This window comes from Varanus komodoensis, unplaced genomic scaffold (assembly GCF_004798865.1).
Source record: "Varanus komodoensis strain SLA01 unplaced genomic scaffold, ASM479886v1 scaffold2, whole genome shotgun sequence".
In the NCBI taxonomy this organism is placed as follows: Eukaryota; Metazoa; Chordata; class Lepidosauria; order Squamata; family Varanidae; genus Varanus; species Varanus komodoensis.
The window spans coordinates 35960040-35987976 of NW_025335568.1; the positions used below are offsets into that span (position 1 = coordinate 35960040).

The 27937-nt window shown below is 39.1% G+C and overlaps 1 protein-coding gene across 11 annotated transcripts in view; it reads right to left on the reverse strand.

Moving 5' to 3' along the window:
- ARHGEF7 (Rho guanine nucleotide exchange factor 7) overlaps positions 1–27937 on the reverse strand; it is a 93949-nt gene that overhangs the window by 11612 nt on the left and 54400 nt on the right. For 3 of the 11 annotated variants that reach the window (XM_044429544.1, XM_044429545.1, XM_044429546.1), the window contains exons 13-18: positions 27794–27880; positions 27266–27344; positions 25486–25625; positions 24639–24863; positions 22229–22322; positions 19897–19986 (exon numbers count right to left, since the gene is read on the reverse strand). In XM_044429544.1, coding sequence (XP_044285479.1) covers positions 19897–19986; positions 22229–22322; positions 24639–24863; positions 25486–25625; positions 27266–27344; positions 27794–27880 — 715 coding nt within the window. Of the gene's footprint in view, positions 1–1214; positions 13054–13830; positions 14008–19896; positions 20001–22228; positions 22323–24638; positions 24864–25485; positions 25626–27265; positions 27345–27793; positions 27881–27937 lie in introns of those variants that run through there. The other 8 variants (XM_044429553.1, XM_044429554.1, XM_044429549.1 and 5 more) reach the window with 7 other exon arrangements.

Sequence of the window (27937 nt, forward strand, 5' to 3'; positions counted from 1 at the left end):
TTGTTTGGGGATACATAAGTACAGTCCAAGATACTAGATGTGGATTTTTACTTGAAGATTCCTTTGCATCAGAGTGCCTCCAACAGATGATCGATGTAACATTAGCCTGCTTCCACACATGAACTGTCCCTACTGAATCAAGGTGATAGAAAAGAGAAAAAATTAAAAATGGGCCGGGGGGAGAAAACACCATAGGTGCAATCTATATGAGACTGTAGAATGTTAAGACACAAGGATGTTTAATAATGCTCTCCCCCCACCCAAAAAACCCCTTAGAGTTCTGAATGCATTTAAAGAAAACCGTTGTTCTGAAACATAACAAGGCCTCAAATAAATATGTAACCAAAGTGTCTATGTCATTACATTAGTTTTACTTATATGGATTGCAGCTTACTTTACATCTCCAGGATGATGGAATACTCTGGATAAAAACTTGACTGACATCACACTTTCCTCTGTGTTGGGCCATTCCCATCCTTACTTTTTATATTGCAGAATTATTAAATCCTATGTAGAACAGCAGTGGACAAAGGGATCTACTGGTAGATCTCTAAACAATTGGAAGTAGATTGGCAAATATTTCTGACTGAGAAAAGGTATTTGGTGGCAGGGTAAAGGGAGAAAAAGGAGTGTGTTTTTCCATGGAAAAAGCTATGTTCATCAGCCAGTCTGGTACTAAAAACAAATTCCTGGGTGCTTTCTAAGTACATATATTTTGTTGAGGCCGCAGATGGGGGAATCATCTCAGAGTTCTAGCAATAAACAAAATAGATCCAAAGAGCGTGTTCACCCCAATTAAATCACCATTACAGCAAATATATATTTCCTGCAATCCTCACCTTAAAGTTGGCTTTGCTCTAACCTGAAACTAAATTGTGAGCAGAGCTGGCCAGAGCCAGGAGTCAGACTAGATGGCCCAGGAGACCCCTTCTGACTTGCTCTGTTTCTATGTTTCTATATACAAAAAAGTACACAGCCCAAGGGTTTTTGGTTTGTTTTTAAAATTCTGATTCTTACAACTTATACATTATAACTTAGGACACTAAACTCTCTCACATTATCCTATATTTAAAACATTTAGCAATCTATACAGTAAATTTATTATTTATCTTTAAGTGAAAAATTAATGTTTGAATCCTTTAAATACATGCATGGGAAAGAGTTAAAACCAATGCACCAGTTGGCATGACTGAACAATTCACCATGGTTTATCAAAGCCACGTTTGGCTGTGGTGCATGCCAACAGCCGTTTTAAATATTCAAGTCAAAGTTGTGGTTTGTAATATTGTCCTAACCCACAGTCCCTGGGTTTGGATGACCCAACAAGCTACAATTACAGATTGAATATTTAGAATGATGCTTTCAGACACTACAGTTCATCATGGCTTAAAGAAAGCTGCAGCGATGAAATGACATGTAAAGAGATACACAATGAGTGAGTGCTATTAGCATCTGCAGAATTACTCCCTGCAATGATAGATGATCTCTTGTACCTAGGCAAGCAGCTTTAAAAAATCAGCCTTTTACCCTGATTACAGCATGCCAAAGACAATGGAAAAGAATGCAGGATGCCTTATGGAGAAAGATGATACCACATGACATACACTCTAGTAGCTCATGCAGTAAATTATACCCTATCTCAGAAAACAAACCTTAGCATCACAAAGCAATCAGCCCTGAGGAAAAAAATCCCCCTTAAAATGTGGTGATCACTGAGATCAAAACAAGAGCAGAAACACAGCTCCAAGATGAAACGTGATTGGCCCTTTTTACATTAGTATTCTCTGCCCAGAGCTTCTGCTAAGATTTCCTCTCCAATTCCTGTTTGCTGTACCTAATGAGTAATGAAGACTAAATCTGATTGCCTGTACTCCCTTCCACTGTTCTGGCTCAAGCTTCTCAACTAGTCGTCATTATCTGGAAATTCCTATTTGCTCTACCATTCTCAAAGTCTGCTGTACCCCTAGCAAGTGCATGAATGCGCTTGCACATATTTTCACTGTTTTTAAATCCAAAGCATCACACGCAGAATCCAACATTGTGACTTTTGAATTAATGTTTTATATTGCACATTACTATACTATGCAATTAGCTTTGTGCTTTAGTTCTAAAAGTGAGGGCTGGGGAGGTAGGAGAAAACTGGGAGAGGGCCACAGGGACCTGGATGCCAGACAGCCTCATCCCTGGGACATTCTAGTAGGTCACCTACTACAAGACAAGTGGTAACTCAACGGTAGCACACCTGCTTTGCACACAAGAAATCCCAGATTCAATCCAGGTAGAGTAAAAAACTTTCCGCCTGAAACTCTGCAAAGTTGTTGCAATCACTCTCAACACTATTCGGCTAGATGGATCAATTGTCTGACTCTGTATTAAGTAGCTTCCTATATTTTTATTTTCCCATGGTCCTACCCTGCCACTTGGCAGAGTCTTACTTACAAACCTCTTGAACAGAATAGTAGGCACTGCCACAATAGTCTTTATTACAGTGCATTCTTCTTTATAATATTACTTTGTGGAAAGATGATTACCTTTTGTAGAACTAGCAAAACAACTGAATTTATGTAACATTGTACCTGAATATTTGACAATTTTAATGGTGTTTAAAAACAGTTAACCACCACCATCCCTTCTATACTGTTCAATACCCAAAGCTCTAAAATGCTGCAATTAAAAAAAAAAAACAACTGGTAACAACAATGGCCTTTATTATAGAGAAATACAGAACACAGTACACAAATGTAAAGTAATCAAAAATAACTTTATTGACATGCAAACTGGCATTTGAACTTGTGATTAGTATCACTAGTGTACCTGAGAAAACAAATGGGGTTTGGGTCACTGGTATATATCAGATGCGGGACAATAATAATTTTTAGTAAATCAGTACGAGGGAATGAAAAATGATTGCCAAAAACTTTCTAATTTGCAGATCTAATACCTAAATATGGAAATACTATCAGGCAGAGTTCATTTGAAGACACTGATTCAAAAATGTATTAAAATATATAAATCACAAAAAAGATTCAAAGTCCAGGCCTGAATAGCATTAGGCTATCCCATGCAAACCATCAGAACAGCATTCTCCACTACAAAGAACCACACAATGAAAAGGATGAAATTACAGCAGGAGGAAGAAAGGAAACCGACTGAGAGCAAAGCCTATCAAGCCAACAGCTGCACTGGCAGTACGAACTCACTCACACCAAACTAATGCCAGCTCAGAGTCTCCAGACTGATCTTCCGAACAGCTTCCATCTTCAGTCTACAAGGAAACGTTGTAGTCTTCTAAGTGATATAGATGGCTTTTGCTCAGAAGAGGTCATAACAAAAGCCATGGAACTCCTGTGAAAGGAAGCCATGTAAGGCCAAGTATTAACGAGGCTTCACTCCTACAATACTGCAGTCAAGTACAGGAATTAAACACGACAAAATCCTCATATAAGATTGCTTTCCGCTTATCTGCTTTGAACAAAGTTCCATTTACACAAACTGTTACAGTGTGATGTCGAGTAAGTAGAGGCTGATATCATACAATACAAAGTGAAGATAGAAGCAATCACAAGATACATTCTGCCCTAAATCAGCTCACCTTGACATACCAACCTAAAAAAGTGAATAGGCCTCAAATCCCAAATAACACAGGCAAGGACTGGAACCGATCAGATGATTGACTCAAATGTTAAAGTAAAAGCTTTAGCAAAATCATGCAAAACTAACAAGCTAATTTTCTAATTTGCATGGTATGAAAGAAATACATAAAAACTAGCAGCAAGTTTTAGTCTCATAAATATTCTAGTCTGTATCACCTTTGTCCAATAAAACTAGTTTAAAACAACTGGAAGAAAGATTCAGTATTTGGAAATACTGGCAAAAATACAAGGAATGGATTGGATTTTTATTAAGCATGGGAATTCGCAATCCAACATGATTTACTAAAACTAAACAGCTTCTCAAGTTGAACTTTATACTAGTAATGCTCTGAATATCTAGCAGAATTACCAAAAATATCCTAGTCATCTTTGCAGCTGCATTACACTGGTCAGTTGAAATTAAATTCATCAACCAAGATCCAGGAGCATTTTCCTTCTGGACTGCAAGTGTCTACTAGCCTTCAAGTGCTCAATTTACATGTCATACTAGTTAATTTTACTGAATTTGTATTGCTATAGTCTAAAAGGGATACAGATACAAGGATTATTCTGATGCATGTTTTCTACCTTTGCAGTCAAGTGGGCTTTTTGCTATCTCCTAGTAACAACCAAAGATGTGTATTACTTACCTGTGTGTCTTCATAGAAATTTTCCACCCATGATAGTATGGAAAGATAAAGGTACCCATGTATTTTCAAGCAAAATGTTCTAGGTTTAATACTCAGTATCTCCAGGTATAGCTGGGATGAAATGCTGACAGAAAACCTGGAGAGTAAGACTGAGAGCCAGAATGCAGAGAGAATCGTGCTAAATGAACCAATAGCCTGATTCATATGTATTTTTTTGTGTACAAAAATCACAATCATCAGTGAAACTATAACTGTTGCCTTTGTAAGCGAGGAAAAGCTGAGGGTAGAGAGGCCTGTAAGCCTCAACTGCTTGACTCCCTACCCACTGTTAATTAAAACTAAAACATTCTAAAAGCTTGCTAAGAGAGCCTTCATGAAAAGGCAAGGCAGGGTAAACTATTCCACACCCCCAGCAAGTTGGAGTACTAGCGTCTGCTAGTAGCTGCTGGACTCAAATGACCACTGCCTGAGGAAGCCACTGACATTCCCATGCATATCCCTCTTGCCCAGGGACTTGCATCTAGAGGAGGTAAGGCAAGTTGCCCTCCATCCACAGAACAGAATGAAAATTCACACAGTACACGGATCCATCCTTTCTCCTGCAGTGAGGGAAAGCATCCCAGTGAAGTCCATGAGTCAGTTATGAGTTCTGTGAATACATACAGGTTGGGTTCACACAACTTCTCAAGCCACACTGTGTAGAAAGCAATGCAGTCTGGCTTGTCTCTAGCACATGGATATAATTAGCATTAATCCTGGTTGTATGCCAACCACTGTAAAAGCAAGCTCTTAAGCCATGGGGTGTGCAGGGTTAGGGAGGAGTGACCTGTGACCAGGGCCAGCCAGCGTGAATGAGAAAAGGAATGAAGGAAGCTCGATGGGATTCTTGTGGATGAAAGGGCATGCATAATCTGAAGAGATTTCCCTCAAAGAGATTAGGCAAAGGGACCCTGCACAGGATGGCTACCATTGTCCTGAGTGGGCGCAGTAAATCAACTGGAGGGGAACTGGAGGAAGGAAACCTCAGGCACCTGAACATTCTCCCATCAATAGCAGCTGGCAAACACAAAGAACTCACCTTTTACCCATAAAAACAGACATGATCACTTAGCAGTCAGCAGATGGCTAAGGTCATCAAGAGCAACCAAGCACCCATCAAGTAATTAGAATATGTCTGAGCACAACAGGAGTCTTGCTATTCCCACAGAAGCAAGTACAAATAAAAGGGTGCAAGAACCAGAAGCTAAGCAATTGAAAGACATCAAGCTCTGACCACAGCCCTGGCAACCAGCTTGGAACTGAACTATATGCACCCTTCCTGTGTTGAGAGTGTGCTGTGCAGGACAAGCAACAGTAAAAGAGAGGCTCCCTCTCTTTTTTTCCCTCTATCACAGGGCTAGGAGTACTTCAAAGCAGCTGTCAGAGGCTCCCTGCTGCTTGTCCTGGAAGAGAGATGGGCCATGCAGGAGGGCCAGAAGAACTCACCTGCTCCTTTTCACATTTGCTGCATTGCTTGCCCACAGGGCACCTGCTGTAACGAGCAGTGTGGTTGTGTTCTCCTGTTCTACTCTGGGGAAGGCCAGGAAAACACATTTCCTGCTCCCCTAATCAGTGCAGCAGCTGGGGGGTGGGGATGGTGGTCATGTTTTCCTAGGGCTCTTTCCAAGGAGTTGCTTTAAAATGAATCACTGGTATATTTAGGAATTTTATTCTTCCCTCTTGGCAACACAAGATGGACTTCCACATAGTTTATCACACAGAAAGGGGGAACTAGCAAATCCAACCCACAAGGTGAATCTTCTCAACATGGTGATCCACCCTGCAAATATGCTGCAAAATCATTTCTGGGGATCTCTGCACTTTCCTGGTCTCTGTTTACTTGAGAAAGTAAGAATGATGAGGTAGTTCCTCTTTTAGAAGGTTTCTTTTGACAGCTGGTATTTCTTTTTAAAATTCTGGTAAATCACTTTTTTGGGGGGAAGGGGAGAACAGGGAAATATATATACAGCTTCATCATGGCTTAGATGCAAGTGAGGGTCAGTTGTCAATGTTAGGATGACATGTCAACCAACTGTGAGTCAAACTCCTCCTACAACAAACTAGGGGTTGATCACAAACAAGCCACCCTAAAGGAAGCAGTCCAGCTTTGCATGACATGGCGATACATTGTGGCTAGTTACCCACAATGTGTTACTGCATCAGGTAAACCCACACATTCTATCATGTTTGACAGAAGACATACCTTGGCTACCTTTTGGAGTCCTTTTCACAGCTGCATGCTGTGGGAGGTGAAGGTATCTCCTCCAGCAGCTGTCTTCTCTATAGGATTGCTCTGCCAAAAATGAGATTAATCCATCTAATTCTTAGCATTTTTTTTCAATAGTTATGTTTGGATTTGGGAATCAAGGCACCCGACTACTATACCTACAAGGGCACATATTAGGTGCAATTGGAATACATCATAACTTATTTAACTATTTAAGAAGTACAAAACTTCTTTGCAGAGCTGGGGAGAGCCTTTGCTGCAAATAGAGCAGTCTCCAAGTTCATAGACTTGCATTATTCCAAAAGGATTGCACCATTAAACCCCTATGTTTGGATAAGTTGGGGCAATTTCTGATATCTGCTCCCCACATGCCAGGTTTTTGACAGATCTGGCTATGTCAGTAGCACTTGTAAGATTCCTTGTCTGAAGGAACTCCCATCCTTCCTATCTGAGAGGAAAAGCTAGGGATGGGGTTTCACTTGGTGGCTCCTCCTGCCACCAATTTAAAAAGAAAAAATAATGGTGTACTGAGAAGTATGGAGCACCAACAGTGGTTGTTTTTTTCTTGTTTGCAGGCTAAATCTGACCTTTTTGGGTTCTCTGGATGCCTTTCTTCTCACATTTTTAAAATATTATTTTCAAGTCACCCCTTGCAGACCTGGCCTGGGAGGGAAGTTCAAGGGGCAAAAATTGTCCAAGACATCCCACAGTTGCAAGTTAACCTCTATTTACCCATTATAGTAGACTGCATAACAGCATTTGCCGCTGCCAAGCCAATTGTCCAGTACCAAACCCCAGATTGTGTTTCTATTCAAATCTTTTGGTCTTCAATAATGAAGAAACCACAAACTAAGAATTTATTTTGTCAATGCAATACTCTAAGAGACATTTGCTAATAAGGCAACTATGAACTAAGTGTTTATTACTGACTCTGCTCATATTTCACTTTAACCAAATTAAAACTGAAGATTCTCATATCAAAAGAAGTAAAATTGAAAATCAAATGTAGCATTAAAGGTGCAACTGGCAGCCGTCTCTCTCCCACCCATTGCTGAGAAGTAAGCAAGTAGGATCTGGAGACCCCAGAATGAAGGTTTGGGTGGGGGGGGCACTTCCTTGCCCTCCCTGCCAGCCTGGGCCCATTGTGATTTGCACTGCCAAGAAAAGCTCCATTTGTTTCCACAGATCCTTTTATGGCAATGCAAACTGCAGGAGTGGAGAATTCTGGATTCCTCCACTTCCTATACTAGGTTCATAACCTGTACTAGGTGCATCATATTTACTTTCAACTAAGGAAAAGGGAGTTCATTCTGAAAAAACTGAGCTCAGCACTTTATTTTGGACCATGACCTGGCAGCTTAATTTGGGGTGGATAACATTTCAACTGTTTGTGTTTATTCCAATTAATTGGATTTGTCAAAATGTAAAGCGGCTGAAATGTTCAGGCATAATTTTGAAATAATAAGGTATTATAGTAATGGTTGCATTGCAAGTTAGCTTTTGAATACCTTTAGCAGAAAACTTAGGAAGAAAAAACAATGCAATGCTTGTTGTAGGTGACATTTACTGGGAAGTGTCAACTGGCAAAAAATTATAAATCAAGCCAACCATTATCAGCAGATTTTATTGACTTGGATACTAACTTTTCTTCTGTGAATGAAACTGAGTTCCCATTCATATAGACTGGAGCGTTTCTACTGACCTTTGCACACCACCTCCAAAATATGCTCCTGGGGGCTGGGGATGTCTAGGGAATGGTTAAGGGAATGGCACAGAGATCTGCAGGCAGAGGAAGAAACATCATCCCTTACATGAAGGAAAGATCAGTCTAGGATTTGAACCACTCTATTCACTGATTCGGTTACTTTTACCCAGCAAAATTCATACCTATTAATAACTCTGGTTTATTGAAGACTGCTACCATGGATTACTGTTATTACTAAGATTTCAAATTCTATCACAATTTCTACTATCAATTTCTACATAAGCATTATCTGTGTTTTCAATCTTAATCTACTTCACTAGCACTTTTCTCCATTTTATTCCTCTTAGCTGTTGCATCACCCAGTGAAATAAACTGGCAATATTTGAATAAGAAAATATTTAGAAAATCTATATAGCTAAACAGACAATTTTAAGTCACCAAGGGTGACCAAGGATTGATACTAATAAAAACAGTTGGAGTTTTCAGGCTGCTTATAAAAGGAAAATCTGTTAAAAAGATTCACAGCCTGATCCTATGCATGCTTATTTAGAATTAACTCTTGCTGTTCTGATTAAAGCACACAGGGTGGCTGCTATAAGAAATCATAAGTTCAATATATCATGAAGTTACAGAAGCAGTTTCTGGTATCTTGGGTGAACTGAACAAGTCCTCAACAAAAGGAAAAAAGGTATTAAGTTTTTGGACTGCAATGAAAACTGACACAGGAATACTTCCTTCAGAAAGAGACCTGCCCATAAAGCCCTAACTGATGGAGATGTTGAGTAGGAAAAAAGCCATTATGATTGGTTCAGATGGGTTGCCAATATAGCAGTAACAAGATATTATCTGCGTAGCAGGATCTTCTCCAGTATCTTCTTCAGATAAAATGTTAAGAGCATTACAGATGGTAACTAATGTTAAAAATCCAGATTCTGTACTTAGAATGCAGTAGAAACCAAGAGCTAGTTTACATACATGTGCGCATACCTCCGTCAATCAACTTCTCATGGGTGCCAGGACACCATCAATGATACAAAAGCTCCCTCACTCACCTGGGATGCTACATTGTGCATATGGAGCTGCTCCTTCCATTAATATGAGTGGGCCAGCCTCCAGGATTGCGCCCCAGGTCCATATACATACTTTTAAATACCTATCCTGACGCCCCTTCAAAGATCTTCAAGTTTAAGTTCCGGCCCATTTTCCCCTTGTTACCTAAGCAACCACCTCACCAAAGACAAAGAAAAGTAAAAACAACTGCCTTCAAACACATGCCGAGTGGATAGAAATGGATGATTTTTAGACTATAAAATCTATAAAATTTTAGAAATGTTTCTCTAGATTGTGTTGGTATTTTATTTTTTTTTTAAAAGAGATCGCAAACAAAATGCTATTTTTTCTTTCTTAAAAAATAACACAGGTCAGTCACATCTCACCATAAACATGTTAAACCAAATTTACTGAGCTGGTTCACATGATTACTGCAGACCAACACAGTTTCTTACGCCACAGTAGGCTGTGGTGCACACTTGTGGCCTTTTTGAACATTCTGCTCCCTTGTGTAAGCTGGACCCAGGGAGCAAGAACTGATGAAGCTTAAATGACCCTACAACAGACTATGGGTTAAACGGGCTCATTCACACAATGCTGAAATGCAATTTAATTTTATGTCTGTATGTGGCCAGTGAAGCTGCTCTCATGCAATGGTAGCATTCAGAAGCAGACATGCAGCATGTATGAGCTGCTTTCAGTTTGTAGCAACAACCTATGAATGTCCCATTTGTATGCTGTTAACATAATGTAAAAAATCAAGACACTCTGGATTATTTGTGGATCAAACAACACTAAGAATGAACCATAGCTTAGGTCTGGATTGTTTAACCTACAAATAACCCAAATCGTGTAGATTACAACTACAATCCAGAAGCTAATACTTGAAAATGAAAAGATGTTTTGGAAAGGTAGATAAAACCCAAGGCAAAGAAGAATAATTGTACAATAATCCCCCACAGCACAGAAGCAGACCAAACAACATATATCCAGGTCCTTGGTTTCTACATGGGTTTTAAAAAATGAAATTATAGAAGGATGTTGCCCTTTTAATGGCATAATAACTTTAATATTAAAGGCATAGGCTAGTAAATGCAAAATTTATTTCAACTGTACATAACAAATACCTTTTAAAAAAGAAAACACTTAAGTTGTTATATGCCACCACAAACAATAAAAATGCAAACTGTACAATACAATGCACATTCAAATATACATCTATATTCTGTTTTCAAAAGTCAGTAAGTTACTAAAAATGGCTTCTCCCATTCATAAATGAAATGCACAATATATATTCTTTTTTACGTCACTATATACACATATTATTGTGTTTTGCCATGAATATGCAAAACACACAATATAGCTTAGTGCCAACTTACAGTAAATACTAATTGAATGGCAATACTATTTACGCCATGTGAAAGGGACCCACAATGCCTCACACCTACATTCTAATCTGAATTTTGTACGCCTTCATACTAATACTAGCTGTACACACTTATCTTACAGATTGCATAACATAAGGTAGCATTGTTTATATTATTTAAGTTCCACAAAAATAAAACACTAAAACTTTGGGCTGAATACCATCATTTTAACACTGGATGATTTCCTTATGCTTGCTGAATTAATATTTCTGATCCAGAATGATCCATTCTTAAAAGCAATCAGACTACAACAGTGTGAATCCTGATAAGGACATTTAATGGCATTATTACACCAAAGAAATCTACTGTAAAGGTAAATAATGATGATTATCAGAACTTTGAATATTCAGAACAAGTTAAACACAATCCTGAATTGGAAAGTTCCAGGATTTCAGATTCATAATACATCATAAGAGCATCAGAGTGTTATTAAAAAACCGTTTAGCCATTGTAAAAAACATCTCTTTTCTAAAACCAGGATGCTATTAATTAATGGGAACAGTGATCTATGTCTTTAGTGTCATCAATTGTTTGTTTTGTGAATACTGAGATTTAAAAATATGTATGTGATGGGTTAAGGAGGTTTACAGGAACACTGTTTGGCAATATGGAGTACAGAAACATTCTGTGCCCAATCTTTTCCAGGAGACTAACTAGAACTTAATGCTGCAGGCACACCAAACAGTTTTCTAACTTGTTTTGTCGTCATAAGAAACTGCACAGGAGAGGCTGCAAGTATGAGTAGATAAACAGCAAGGAGAGGAGCTGTTTTCCCTTTGGCCATTTTCCATCTAAATCACCTCCTCTCAGCTTTTATTCCACTTACACTGAGAAGGAGAAATCCGAATACCCACACGCTTTCAACCAGGTGAAATATTTTGCCCAGAACAGCCAGAATGAAAAGGGTTCAAAAGCGCCTTCTTCTCTATTCACACTGCAGCCTCTTGTTGCAAACCTGGACATAATTTAATCCCCATTGTACCACCCATGAGAATATATCAATTCTTGTTCAGTTATGTGCTAAGAAAGGATTCCTGCTCTAGAAAAACAGAAGCTAACAGCACTATGAATTGGTGTTCTTGAGTCATTCCTGTGGGTCGTTGCTGTGCCATACAAGACCACTTATGCCACTTTTGGCAATGGTACAGCATTGCAACATGAAGTGTTGGTATGATGCCATTAATGGGGGCTATAAGTGGGAGAAACCTGCAACTGGGTCCCACCTTCCACAACACTTGAGCTGCAGAATGGCAATCTAATGCATGTCCCTACAGCCAAGACTGTCTCTTAGGGATCAGGACCCCCAGTTCAACTGGGTACAGAATACAGGTATTTTGCTTTCTTTGCTATTTGATGGCTAGCAAGTTAGAATCTTTCTGTTGAGCACTTCAATTTAGGAATGTTTATCTATGAACTACTGTACACAGAATTAAGCGCAAGTCATTTTTCATCTACTGTCTCAACATTGTCCATTTCAATATCCTTGGTTAGATCATTCATATCCTGTTAAGTCATCAAGCAGTGGAAACTAGATAACTAGAGATGTTTACTATCATCTGAGAAATCACAAGCTTTTATGATCAAATTTGTCAGCGAGAAACAATGGAATGAGAATTGCTTTTGTTTGTTCAGAGTGGCATTAGAACACTAGGTATACTTGTCCAGAAAATTTCACACTCTAGAGGGAAAAAGTTGCCTAATCAGGTTTTCTAATGGCAATTGTAGCATTTGTTTAGATTACATTTTAAAAGATTTTCTGCATAACAGAATTTCCCTCAGAATATCCTCAGCTCCTGTATTATTTGTTGCACATATAAAATACCTTAGAAAGTTCATGGGAGTACTAACTTAAATAAAAAGTTGTTTGCTAGGATGGGTGGATTATGTGCTTATAAAATAAATTAATAAAATTATATACATGTCACAGGCATAAGGAATATGAAAAGAAACACCCCCTGTACCTCCCCACCCTAATTCAACCTGTATGGATTTCAATGAGCCAATAGGGAGACTTGGCACTTCCAAAATGTGGCCCTGTCTTTTTAAAAAGAACTTTGCAAGTGGGTTATCTTCTAAAGATTTCTTCCCCACTACAGAAAGTGCTCTATGAAGTATTGTTACTCATGTACATACTAGCACCTGTCTGTCCTTTGCCAGCCACAGCTCAATGAGCGGTGTAGACACAAGGAGGAGCTTCCAAATACTCCAATACACCATTTATGTTTTTCTTCTTGGCACACCAGACACCTGTGCTGCAAACCACTTCTGAAACTCCTGAGTGTCCAACACAGTCTGATGTGGAATCAGGGAAAAGATGGGCCTTCTGTTAAAGAAAAAGTAAGTTCAAATCCTGCTGCACATGTGAACCTTGTTGCCTAGACTGCATTTTCCATAATCTGTCACGTAAAGAGGCAACAACCTCTCTTTGCCAACGCTTATTCAGAAAAGCGTTTTAGAGTCATTGACCTTCCCATGTTTAATCTGCTTGCTCAGTATTTGAAGCATACACTTGATTCTCCCAGTGTTTTAAGAAAAGTAGGCAAGGTAGAAATACACATGCTTGTCCTCTGAAAACCAGCTTACAGATTTACCTAATATAGATCTTTCTCAATTTTCCATTGCTTGTACATTTTTTGCTGTTGTAATTTGGCTTCCCTGCTTTTCTATTATTAGTATTACTGAACACACATGCAAACCTAAACACTGTAATGCTAAAATATTTTCATGTATATGGCACAAGTATTATTTCACAAAATACAAGCATGTGCTGTAAAAATGAGGAAGGGTGGGGGAAGAAAAGAGTTGCAGCTACACTGAAACTTTTTTAAAAACAAAAAAAAACAAAACCCAGACCATTGTAGCTATATATCAGTGTTGCCAGTGTTTATATCAAAAGATCCTGTAAGTATCATCAGGTACCATAAGGTATTACTGAAGTATCAGAAATTTCTTCCAAAGGTTGTTAAAATATCACATTAAAGAGACAAGAAACTGCAAGAAAACATCTAAGAAAAGCAGGCTGTGATACAACAAGCATTTGTTAAGAAAAGCTCAGAAGTGCATTAGTTCTGGTGAGAGATATATGAGCAACAGCTCTTACGAGATGTAGACCCCATTCTGTAACTATGGGCTGTCCATATACTGTCATAGTCAGAGTCTTCAGAGAGGTCGGAAGGCTCCAAACGAGAAAGGCTACTGCGACGACCCAAGGAGTCTAGACTTGATTGGTCATCATCAGCCAAGACGTGATTATGCATCAGGTCAGTGCCTTGCCATGCTAAGGATGTATGGGTGAAATGAAATGGTGGATGTAGACAGGCAGAGGTGGGATGAGGAGGAGAACATACAGGATAAGCCACAACCAAAACACATGAAAAAAAAGCAAAAGGTGACGGGAAGAAAAGGAAAAGAGAAAATATTGTTAAAAAGACACCAAATTTTGTAATTCTTATTTGGTTGGGTTTTATGTACAAATTATACTTAGCACATAGATTACAAAAACAAAACAAAACAAAAAACCACCCTAGAAACAAAACAAAAAACACCCACCCATTGTCACAATAAGAATTTCAATTGGTTTTCACTGATTTCAATTGGTTTTCACTGACCTATTTAGAGGGAGCTCTGCTTTGAGTATCTCTTTTAATAGTATTAGGACCAATTACTATAACACCTAAGTGAGAAAAACTGCTATGCTGACCTACAATGAATCTAATCAGCAGTCTTTTAAGTGCAAGAGTTGTTTTAGTGGCACTAGTTTGCATTTCCAGAAGAAATGTCTTCTGAAAAGTGCTACAGAACCAAAGGGTTGTGAAACAAGTCAAAAAGTGCACACAAAAAGTTAAAAGTATTCTTAGTTTACTGGGGTTCAGCTATCCCTCATCTAAATCTATTTGCCCATTTTATTGTTCACTACCTACCTCTAAAGTCCTTTCCCCTTAAAATCTTATTTTGACAAGAGTCTTCTCCATGGGAGAATCTGAAATGATTTCATGGAGGAGTATATAGAAATATTATTGTGAAAAAAGTCAGGGAGAGGGAGTTGTCAGCACTCCTAACATCCTACTCAAATACTTTTCTTGGAAACTACATGAGTAATGTCATTCCATGTCTCCACTGGAAGTATTCCAAACCATACAAATGGAAGGAAAACTTGAATAGGTCTTTGAGCATTTGACTTGGTAAAAAAGAGAAAAAACAAATGAATTCTCTAATTGAAAAATACTAAGAAACTGAAAACTGTCTGTGTAGGTAGGTAATATAATAAAAACAAATTGGCCTGAACTGGTGAAAGTCTGGAGGAGTCATGGCTTGGTAAGACTAACTCACAAATGCAGTCTGTGGCTGGGTGTTTCTTTTACGTAGGCACATCCAGCTGTTTCCCTTAATAATTTTTTATGTTGCATCCATTTTAACCACACCAGCACAAACTCCTTGAGAGAGAATGCTTGAAATAGTTTTGTCAAAACTGGCAGGCCCCATGGGGAGATGTGTTATACCAAGAGTGCAGGACCTCTTTCAGCCAAAGGGCAGAGTTCAATTTCAGGACATCTCCGTGGCTGCATTCCAGCGGTAGGCATGGCCAAAGGCGTAAGCAGTGAGCCAAAGATAAATCAGGCAGCACCAAAGTAACAAAAATCCCCTCAATACCAGCATGTTTTTGCTTAGATCTCATACTGTTAACAAGTACCACTCAAAATAACTTTTCTGACTGGGAAAGAGTTGTACAAAAGTTGGGAAACCACCAAACTATTCTACGAGGGACAGAGGAAACATGTAGCCATTTGGAGTACTCCGGAAGATGGAATTGGTAAGGGCTAGCTTAGGCCCACGGGCCTTAAGTTCAATACCTCTGTATTAGGCAAGCAACTTGCTGTTGTGCTTTGATCATTCATCATGCCACAGACTGCACATGTGGATTAGGCTAAAGTTCTAGACTGCTAGGGACCCTTGTTCCATTTCAATAGAGAAAAAAGTTGTGTCAAAGCATGTGCACACAGCAGAGCAAAATGGATTGCTCTGTGCTGAGGAGAATGAGCACAGGCCATATTGCTATTAAAAGCAGACTACCACTGAGCTTAATGGAGTTGGATTACACCTGCTAATTCTAATTCTTTCATCACTTAAGGGCCTTTTCACACGATCAATTAGTTAATAAGCTATTCCATTATATGGTATTTTAGGCTGTGGACAATGTTCTTAATATTCTCTATTCAGAGACGACATCACAATACCATGTCCTCATATAATAAAGGGGGTAGACAGTTTTGCTGCAGTGGGGAGTGAATGCAGGTATTAGTTCTATCTCTACCCCACTTCTTACAAATCTAACTAATGACAATCAGAGTAAGAGAGGTGCCTTTTCACTGGGAGGAAAAAGAGCACAAAAGGGTGGGAAGTCAGAAAAACAAAACTGCAAGATAAGCACTGCTGTGCTGGAGACCCACAGCCAAGGGAAAATAGGCAAGATTTTTGAAATATGTATCTTAAGGGCTTAGAATGAGGCGGCCAGAAAATGTGACATTCAACACTAACAGCTTTAAATATATGTATGTATGTATCTCCAATAAAGGCATTAGCCATAATGGGAGTTTTTTTCTTCCAGATAAAAACCCTGTACAAAGTAAATACTGGGACTTCCGACATCTATACAACCATGTTTCATTTGGTCATCATAAAAGCAATGTGCTACCTGTGGGAAGGACTGCATTTCTCCCATGCAAAGATATTGCAATCTTTGCTCAAAAGCAGTGAAATCCAGAAGGAAGTATGGATTGTCCACAAAGGAGAAGCAAATATATGTCTGCTATACAGTAGAGTGATCATGCGGAAAAGCCCTTGCAGAAATGTCTTTTATTACCCTGAGAGCAGTAGATAGCAGACAGAGTTAAAGACATGATCCAGTAAGAAAGAGAAGACATGGGAGAAAAATCTCAACTGCTAGCCATTTTCTCATGCCTATCTTCCAGAAAACCTGCTCACAAAATGCATTTTTTTTCATTTGAAGAAAAGAACAAAAATCTGTCCTGCTTCTGATGCTTCCTATTTCCAGGGCATTGCATCCCATAATCATGCTGCATTCTCATTTCCAGAAGCAGCACCTCCAAAAATGATAAATGGATTCTGCTACTAGCAGAACTGCCAGATATGCACTATGAAGAACAGGCAAAATGTAAGCACAGAGGTGAGGAAAGATAGGAGATTAAGAGATGGCACTGTGCTAAAAGGAATCTCAGCTACTCTACAGCCTCTTTGGCTTGGTGCAGGCATACAGCTTTCCCAACATCTTAAACTACTACTAAGAGATTGTGGAGTATTAGAACTATACTCAGACCTGTTCCCAAATTACAAGGTCAAAACCAATTGCTTTTGTTAACATCTGTTATGTTATACAGGGGCAAATAATTTTTAAAATATAATTTTAACAATATCAACAGCCTTGGAAAATGAAGCCGTGCATCTAATTGCTATTACTTTTAGTTTCACTGCAGATAATGCAAATAAAAGCTGTAGATTTTTGGATGTATGCAATGAAATTTATTGCACTATGTATATTTAGAAAATATACATAGAAAGGGAAAAACAGCAACAAAGCAAAATATATTTTACATCAGTTGTGCATCTCTGTAAACACATATTTGCATAAACTGAAAAAGTATGTTTCACATAATACTTATCACCTTACATCCACACACACTCACTCACAAATATATTTTAAATGACAAATCTAACTGAGCACAGTTGTACCATTTAAAGCATCATCAATTTATTTTGTCCCACCCTGGTACAATAATCACCCACAGATTCATTCTGATTGTCACTTGAAAGTAATTGTAGGACTAGAGTAAAATTAGAAGACAAAGTCTGAGTTAGCAGGAAATTATAAAATAGTCTAAACAGAGAGACACAAAAACATAACATAGCAATAAGTAATTGTACTGCACCAAATACCAATCATTTGTTACAATGGTTCAAACATTACAGACCTTTTCAAGAAGGCTAGCCAAATCTAAATATGAAGAACTAAGAAGTAGTTCTACAATAAACTCCCACTAATAAAAAGGGTCAAATTTCATTTGATAGGGTACATGCCTGAGCCCTAATTGATGTTCCAAATTAGTAAGTAGCAGGACAGCTAATTGCCAATCTAGTAAAATAAGCACATAAATTAAATATTCTCAAAAATACATAATGAGTATCTGACAAAAATGTAAGAACCACAGTGTTTTAATGGACAAGAAGCCACCAATGCCTATATTAATTTCTGCCAATAACAAACTATTTGATGATTTTGGAATATAGCAATAGAAATCGTAAACTAGCTTTGTGGTTAATGGCAAAACTGTGCAAACTGTAATAAATCAAGAAGAGTATTTTCTTCCTTTATGTAAATGTAATACATGCTGGCAGATTTGCCTGTTAGGTGCAATGCATTACTTACAATAGAGGATCTCCACCATTGCAGCCTTGTTTAAGATTAAATAACCTGGGTCCCCAAGACACAGTGTAAGTTGGATATATATCTGAGTAATTGAAAACAGCAGCTTTGCTCAACAAACAAATATTTCTAAAAGTACATATATTTTTTCTGGAACAAAGGGGAATTATTAATAAGTCTAATACAATAAATATTTAAACTGGAACCAACTTTTATGTCCCATTATCCTTTTTAGTAAAAGTAAATGGTTGTGTTCACATGGAAAGTTAAGCCAGGATTCCATGAATGAGCTCTTTCACTCATGCTTGGATCCTTCTGCTAGAGTAAGTGGCTAAACAAACCAGAAATTCTTTGTTCACTATGTTGTCCAATCCCAGGATCCTGGCATGTTGCCTTTTTTACAACCCATATACCGGGGTGCTTCTTGGTTTATGAATCATGACTTGTAAGCAGTGCAAAAAGCTACAAAAACCGTTATCTGGTTTGTGTAGCTGCTCATACTACAGGACCAAGTGGGAGTGAATGGGGTCTGTCTGTGCACCAGCAAGCAACTCATTCTCAGTACCCATCCCAATGCCTTTGAAAAAAACATACATCTTGCCAAATATAAAGCCATATATCAACACTCACTATTCTCTTTTACAAGATTGATTTGGGTTTAAGGCAGCAAAACCCACCTGCTCTTGAACACAGGAATTGTGCACTATACTTATCCTATGGTTTTCTGCACCAACAATGGCATGTTTAGAATGGGGGTTTGGCAACTGCCGATCTGACATAGCATCAACTATCATGGATGTTATACTAGCATTGGAAACATTAGGCTGAGACAAAATGTTTATGACAACAGTTCCCATGCTATACCAGAGAAGGGCTCTACACCACTCAGAGAAGACAGTCCCTGTGCAACATGGGTAAATCCTTTCTCTGACATTCTAGGGCAGCGACATTCTCTCAACAGAGAGAATAAAGATGGAGAGGAATTGTCAAACACAATTCAAAGTCCCGGACTCCTCTCCATTGCACAGAAGCACCATCCCATCTTTGAACCTTGCCTGACAGGACTAAGGGAAAGACAGGATGCTGGGAGGCAGCATTAACTCGGTTCTCTCACGACTGAAAAGAGGACCTTTAGTCAGTGTTCTGGAAGCTGATCAATAAATATCTTATTTTTGAGTGTCAAACAACACATGCCTCCAGTTCTAAACCAAAAAGACACCATGCCTAAGATATCAAAAGCTTGTAAAATATTGGTTTCGAGACAGAACAACAGATAATAATCCATAATCCACTTATTCTAGAATGGCCCCAAAATCCTTTCAGGGACTTCAATTAGATAGGTCTAAAGTAAGTGGTATATGGACTGCAAATCTCATCACAAACACCCAGAACTAAAATGTTAGGTAAACTGAATCCGAAAAAATCAGAAGCACAGCTGCCTCTGCCCTGCTCACAGTGCATGCCCTATTGCTAAATCTAGAAACTGCAGAACAGGGATGTAGTGGATTTAGTAAAAGGGGTCATTTACTAAACTTCCTTGTCACACAGAACAAATTATATTTACATTATTATGAAAATTTACCTGCATTATTCTTTACCAGCATTAAGTTATTTCTACTACTTAATCCCCACCTCTTACCCATTACCAAAAACAAGGATCTGGGGCTACTAGTGATTTTACTGACTGAATGGACTAAAATGATTTATTTAAATGTGTCTAAAACTTACTTGAGTTTAATGTTTGTCGTGTTTTGGCACTTGTGCAGTAAGCTTCAATGACTTTTAGAATCTGAGCATCCTCTTCTAATGCAGCTGTGCCTGTGGGAAAGAAACTTAAAACATTGATTAATTTGGCTAAAGGACCGTGCTAAACAATATCACCCCAAGCAAACATTTGGGACTCACTCACCAATACTTACAATAGCATCACATATGTCAGTATGGTCACAAGGCTATAAAGACTGTCCTCATAGGTCTTGACACACAGATCATGTTTGAACAATAAAATAAAAGTATGAACATACTTTCACCTTCACATACAATTCCTTCACTCCTTTGTTCATGTAAACCAGCAAGCACACTGGGAACTAACTATAGTTTCCCATTTTGCACAAATGGGGAAACTACAGCTAAGAACTTTAATGCCAGGATATTAAACCAACTTCACACTGTGATTTAGTGGCCTGGTTTATTCCAAACATGGACTGTTGACCATGGGGTTCTATTTTGTCTGAACCAGGAAACTATGGTCAACAGCTCTAGAACAAACTTAGACTACTAAGCCACAGCTGGTTTAGTATCTTGTCTTGTTAACCATGATGCCATTAAAAATTGTTCCCAGTTTGGACAAAGTGACAAAGTACAATTTGTGTTTGTTTGTTTATAACTTTTCTAGCCCCTCCCTTACCAAGCTCTCAGAACAGTTTAACAATACAACAATGTAAAATAAAACACAGCATCCTAAAAAATTCCAACTGACAATAAAACCCCAATTAAAACAATCAGATCTTAAAACATTGGGAAAATAAGGTTTTAGCCTGGTGCCAAAAAGAATCAAGTGATGGTGCCAGGCAAACCTCTCTGGGGAGCGAATTCCACAACTGGGGCACCACCACAGAGAAGGCTCTTCTCCGGGTAGTTACTCTCCTAATCTCCTTCAGGGAGGGCACCCGGAGAAGGGCCTCTGCCTCAGATCTTAAGGGTCATGTATGGAAGGAGAAGCTCCTTCAGGTAACCAGGCCCTAAGCCATTTAGGGCTTTATAGGTCATCACCAGCACCTTAAATTGGGCCCAGACTTCAACTGATAGCCAGTGTAGGTAGAAAAGGACCAGCATTGTGTGTTCATACCTGCCAGTCCCTGTTAACAACCTGGCAGCTCTATTCTGAATCAGTTGAAGTATGCACACCGTCTTCAAGCCCCACATAGACTGTGTTACAGTAATCCCATTGGAAAGTTACCAGGGCATGGGTCACCACTGCCAGGCACTGCCCATCCAGATAGGGCCACAGTTGATAGATCAGTTGAAGCTGAAGGAAAGGGCTCCTCGCCACAGCCGCCACCTAGGATCCCAGGGACAGCTCTGGGTCGAGGAGCACTCCCAAACTGCGTACCCTGTCCTTTAGTGTACCCTGTCCTTTACTCATCCAGAACAGGATTGGAAACACCTACCAAGGAGGCTAAACTGCCTACCAGCAGGACCTCCATCTTGTCTGGATTAAGCTTCAATTTATTGGCCCTCATTCAGCCCATCACCAGTTCAGGACCTCCACTGTCTCACCTGGATTAGATGTAAAAGAGAGGTAGTGCTGGGTGTCATCAGCATACTGATGACTCCACAGCCAAACCTCCAGATGACTTTCTGGTTTGCTTGCTAGTTTGTGTGAAGGAGGACACATGACTGTGCAAATGACCTGTTCATATCTCTGTTTATTAAGACAAAATACGATCATCTGAACTCTCTCTCTGCATAGGCACTTCTTCCCATCAATCCTAACACCTTCTAGTAATGTCTTCACCCTGTTGCATAATATGGATCAACTGTGAACAATAACTACCGCTGTCAGTACAGTGCTACCAGCCCCTTTGCTTCCTAGCATGATAACAAGGCAATCTATGAATGGAATTATTTTAAGAGCTCGCTCTTGATACAGCAACCCTATCTGTACAATTGACTGTGAACTAGTGTCTGCTGTCTAGGATTTTAGAACATTATGACTGTATTTATAGAATGAAGCAGCCCATTTAACTTCTGACATGGGAAATACTGTTCAACATCCCCTGTAATCATGATGACCCCATAACTACCAACACGTTTCCTGATGTCAGTGGGATATACATGTGAATCAGTGTGCACAGACATGCGGTACAAGTACTATTCAAATTGGATTAAAAAAGGAGGCCATAATGTATTTAAACAGCTGAGAATGATGGCCTTCATGGGCCTCTTGATGGCCTCCATGGCCCCTTCCAACTCTACTATTCTATGATTCTATAATCTTTTCAACTAATCAAAAGATACGAAAAGTCTCCACACTCTCATGTACCAAAGGGACACTTACTTTTTCTCAATGCAAACTCTTCTTCAGATGGTTTCCGTTCAGGTTTTCGCTTGGGCAACAGTTTTTTCATGGTTTTAGGACTTTTGCTGAGATCCTGATTGGGTAAAATACATGTACCATGAATAACTATGGATTTTGAGACATTCAAACATACCAATAAAATGGAGCTTAATACTACTAACTCATGATTCATATGAACTGTATCCTCACTTTTTCTGATTGTTTCATGCTGGTCCAAGAAATCCATTAAAACAATATATATGTTTTAATGAGTCAATAAAGAAAAACTTGAGCACCAATATGACAGATCTAAATATCAAATTTTCTAACAGTACTCAAGTCAACTAACAAAACTTGTATAAGACAATTTCCTCTGCCCATATTCTTCTCTAATGGAAACAGCCCCAAAGACTCAACATGGCAACTTCCTTGCTTCTGTCATTTGACAAATACACAATTTAAATTCAGCAGGGTATTTATAATGGGAGACCAGCAAACACAAAGCACTTTGGTTCTATTGAGCTATCATTCCAATTTGCACAAATACAAAGATATTGTATTACATATTTGGAATGCTCTCCCCAAGGAGATTCACCTGGTGCCTTCCTTACTTTCTTTTCGGCACCCTGCAAGGACCTTCCTTTTAAAAGTACATTTTAATAACAAATTGCCATAGACCTTTGTTTTGTATGTTTTGCTGTATTTTACTGTTTTTAATGTATGTTATGGTTTTATTATGTTTTATTGAGTTTTTATCTTGCATTGTGAGCCACCCGGAGGTGCCGTGGCACAATTGGGCAGCATACAAATGTTTTAAATAAATAAATATACTAGTCTATCTCAAAACTAGGCATTCTCTAAGATGTGAACAAAAAAGTCATGAACGACCATGACAAGAGGCCCACCAGTCTGAGGCTTGTACTTGCATGCTGGGCCTCCCCTCTGTCTTCACCCTTTATACACCCAATACCTTTTCCTCGCCTCCATCAGACCACACAAAGGGAAGAAAAAGCACACAAGTCCAAGTCTTGGTCACCAATGGCTAAATAAGCATTTGCAGTTATGAACGACTGCCTAATAAAGGCTTCCGAAAAACAAAGAGTCTTGTGGCACTGCAGAGACACACAAATTTATGCCTGGAGTATGATGGAGAGTAAGCTCAGAAGAAAATTAAAAGCAGAAAGAACTGAAAGTGACAAGCACTTTTAGTTGTTCAGATGCAACAGTCTCAAGGTCAGAAACCGATATAAGACTCCTATAAAATCATTAGGAGACAAGACACATTTGTTGGCCAAAAATGCTACTGCTAGGATCTGCAGAACAAAATAGCTCCTCCTGGTGGTCTGATATAGAAGACAGCCTCACTGCTATGTAAGCACTTTCAGGATTGGTATCAAATCAGTGGGTGCCTGCAGGATGAGAACTGGCACTATCATGGAGATCAGTCAGGAGCCATAGGAGGGTGTGCCACATCCATGTGAATTTCGTGTCCCTGAACCTGCTTCTGCCTCTCATCTGACAATAACTTCCTGTGTGCCTTGACTTCTGCCTATACCTGACTTTGCCTTCACCTCTGGGCCTGCCATGTCTAGCTGGTATTTGACCCTCACTTCTTCCTACTCTGCTTCACCTCTGGCCCTACTGCATTTTTCCAAGCTCTCCATCCTTCACCATTCCTGGTCCTGGTGTTCCAGTCAAGGACACCTGCCATTTATGCCCCAGCTTGGCAAATACTGTAAATAACTTGGTCAGTAGTCAGAAAGTGTTGAACAGGTTTTATGAGAACAATTAGTATTTGACCAAGGACTATTTTGAGACTTTGCCTCCATACACTTATTTTAGAAATAGGGAAAACACTGTTGGCTAAAGATCTTTTTCTACATCATTATCTTTATCACTTCATACTTCTATCCCATTTTTCCTTCTCTTAAAAGGAACCCAAGGCAGCTTACATATTTCTCCGACAATCCATTTTATTAGCACAACAACCACCCTGTGGGGTAGGTTATGCTGTGAGTCCATGACTGGCTCAAAGTCCCCCAGTAAGCTTCATGAGTGGTGAGAACCCCCACTAAAAATGAAATAAATGAATAAATAATGAACCAGATTGCCCACCCAATTAATAATTGTTTCAGGAATAGTACTCACTCTCTACCTACTCTGTTCTAATAAGGAATATGGATGAAAAGAAAAAGCTGCATGGTATGAGAAATAATTCAAGTTCCAAAGCTCAGAATAGGTATTCCCACTATCAAGTACAAAAATGCTTTTTAGCTAAAAAGCACTTATTCTGTTAATTGTGATTGACTCAATGCTACCTGAAGCCAAGTTAAAATGCTTTATAAAGCAACTTGATATCTCAATATTATGACCTGCAATTAATTTAAATTTCTGAGTTACTCATTCTCACCTCTTTGTAACAGAGTGCTGCTGAGGGCCGTAATGGAGGTGCTGGCCGTAAACAACTCAAACTCCATGGCTTAGGAGTTTTAGGAGGCTCCAGGGGCCCCCAGTTTATAGTGGTATGAGGCGTCCCATGATGTGAAGGATGTGGAAGAGTGTGGTATACCGGGGTCAATGGCATTTGCTTGCTATCTGCATGTTTGCCAGATGGTGTAACAGGATGTGAAGGAAGCTGCCAGATGCACAAAGATTAGAGGAACAAAGAAAAGGGGTGATAAAAAGGAATTGCCACGTCTAACAATGCCAAATAGCCATCATTATTACATTTCTGACGGAGCCATACAGTAACAGATTTCCTGGAATGGATACCTCTGTCAACATTTAAAGCTATTAAAATGAACTTGCATTAACTCAGTAACAGAATTGCTACAGTTGACCACTTTGCAACAAGCAGTAGGGCCAATTCATTTCTGAATGCAGGAGGGCCAATAATGCATTACAAGAGCCATTGGTGTTGGACAAATGACATGGTTCCTGTCCAGGGCAGTGGCACCAGCCCTCATGAAATGAATGGAGAGAACCATGTCTTTTTCTAATCCAAAGTTTAGTTTGAGGATTTTACAAAAGGAAAGTGAGATCAGTCCATATTTGGCATAAACCCAAAACCTAATCCTCAAAGAAATATATTTCTTGAACTCCAATATGGTTCTAAATATTCAATAGTTCTATCACTACAATTAAGTTATCAGGAGGCATCATTTGTGATACAAACAGTACTTTCTCAAAGTACACACACAACATATTGTGCTTGCTTATTTTAAACTCAACAGGACAAAAGATAGGTGGCCTCTTACCGTGTGAGATGGCACAGAATGAGGTTTAATAACTGGAGTCCCAATGGTTGTTACTTTGGTTTGCTTCTGCAAATGGTCTACCCATTCATGCAAATCTTGTTGGTTATTGCAAGATACCAATATTCGTTCAATCATATTTCCTAGAACCAAACAGAAAAGGAACAAAGATATTCATTCTTTTATTGAAATTATGCCATCAAATTCTCGTGTGAGCAACAGCTGACATATCGAAACACATTGGACACTATCTAATGCACAGGAAAGTTTAAATAGGCACTTTGTGTTAGCATAATGGACCTCTGGCACAACACCAATGGTGTCAGCTGATGTGACAGGATTCTCTAGAAAACCTCTTGCACCAGCTAATGTTATTGGCATTGTGCCAGAAGTCCCTTATGCTAGTGCTTATTAGGAATTAGTACACTACTGCTTTACGTGTCCCCACAAGCCAGCAATTTAACACAGAAGGTGCTACCAGTTAAAGATGTGTATGCTTGGGCCCAGACGTTTAGAAGATCTTCTGATGGCAGATGTGTGCAACTTTCTGGGGCCCAGCAGGCACATGTGATGCCGGTTTCAGGGCCGAAGGCTAAGTGCACTCATTCCTCTCAAGTGTACAAGAAAACACCACGTATGAAGGGCTCTGGGAAGGGAGTGGAGCCTTTCCTCAACTCACTTCCCAAGCAGCCCAGTAAAAAAATCCCTACTGAGAGAGGTTGGAAAAGAGCTATTTGCATGTGGAAGGAAAGCGAGTACAGGCAGCAAGAAACTTGGTGGCCGTGGGATGCAAGGGACAACATCACTGGAGGGACACAATAAACAGCTCAGGGTAACATGAATTGTGCATCTCTGACCTCAGCCCTTTTAAAGCTGTTTGAGTAACATTTGACTACAGTGTCTGTGGAAAATCTGCAATTTAAGATTTATGGCCAAGAATGTATACCTGAATGGTTCCTATGACTGCTACAACTTTTTAGAAAACTAACGTTCCAAGATAATCCTGTGATAATAGGCTAATCTGTTTGGCAAAGAACATGGCTTCTCAGCTTTTTGCTTGTGTTACTCTTAGGAAACGATAATACACTTTCAGTGCCTGTCATTTAACTTTCAGGTACAATTCAAACTGTTGGTTTTGATATTTAACACCCTAAAGGGCTTTGGTACAGTAAGTTTTTGGAGAGCGTGTGCTCCAAATGAACTCCCCTGACATCCTCTGAGGAGGCTGTGCTGCAAACATTATCACAGGAGACTTTGGAGTGCTGTTTCTGGCACTTTCTCCTTAAGAAAGCCCACTGGTCCTCAGAACATTCAGAACACTTTTGTTTCACTATGATGAAGAGGATTGTTAATATTGGCTGGTGCATGTATTGTTTCTATGCAATTGTTATGGTTTTGGGGAGATTTGCCAGGCTGTTTCAGTTAGGGAAGCCTTGAATTCATATTGAAAGAAGGAAAATCAATGCATTTTGAAAAATGAATAAACTACTAATAGTATGACAGATTATACAAAAAGATCACTTAAAATACCTTGTTGTTCATTGCAGCATATAAATGAATGATCTGGAGCAGGAAAGGGTGGGCAAAAAATACACCTCCAAATGCTTTGGACTTCAACTGTCAGCATTCCTGACCACTGTGGCAAGAATTTCTAGAAGCTGAACCCAGAAACCTACCTCTAGTTTAAAGGGTGTAATATATGCTGGGCTTTGAAGAATCACACTGTCTGAAGCATAAATGATATGCATGCATGTGTATAAACAGGAATGGACAAGGAGATTACCTGATATTTCAAATGCATTTCTGTGATTTTCACTATCTTCTAGCTTTACAATGGTCATCCCTGTCAATGGCAGCTTCCCCTAAAAGTAGATAACACCAAACCACTATTTACATAAAATACAAATACATAAATACACTCAATGGATAACGAGCATATAAGCATTAGGACGCCTCCCCACCACCAACTGAAGACACATTCTTATTGACCATGAAGAAAGGTCCTCTGTGCTCAGGATCCAAACTGCATTTGTGCTGCCTCTATGATCCTAAATCAATGTATCCTTTGCAGCATGTAGGCAGATGATTCAAGTGGCCCAAAGATGATACAAGAACCCAAAATGTGTAGATAATAGGGTGAATCTAGACTTAAGTCACAATTAGGGAAGACTCTCTGAAATCAATGGGATTTGAGTTAGTCATGGTTAATTTAAGTCCAACTGATTTCACCAGGTTTAAGTGTGACAAAGTCTGGTCCCAAAAAAATGTAAAAACATCACAGAGACCAATATTATATTAAAGCTTCTTTTACCTGATAGATAAACCCACTCATCCGAGGGCTGGCAGACAGCATGAGCAAAATGTTAGGAAAGAGAAGAAGGTATCTTTCATTCTTTTCCTAATATAAAAGGAGGAGAGGGGAAGCATTAAAATATAGCTAACATTAAGCAACACA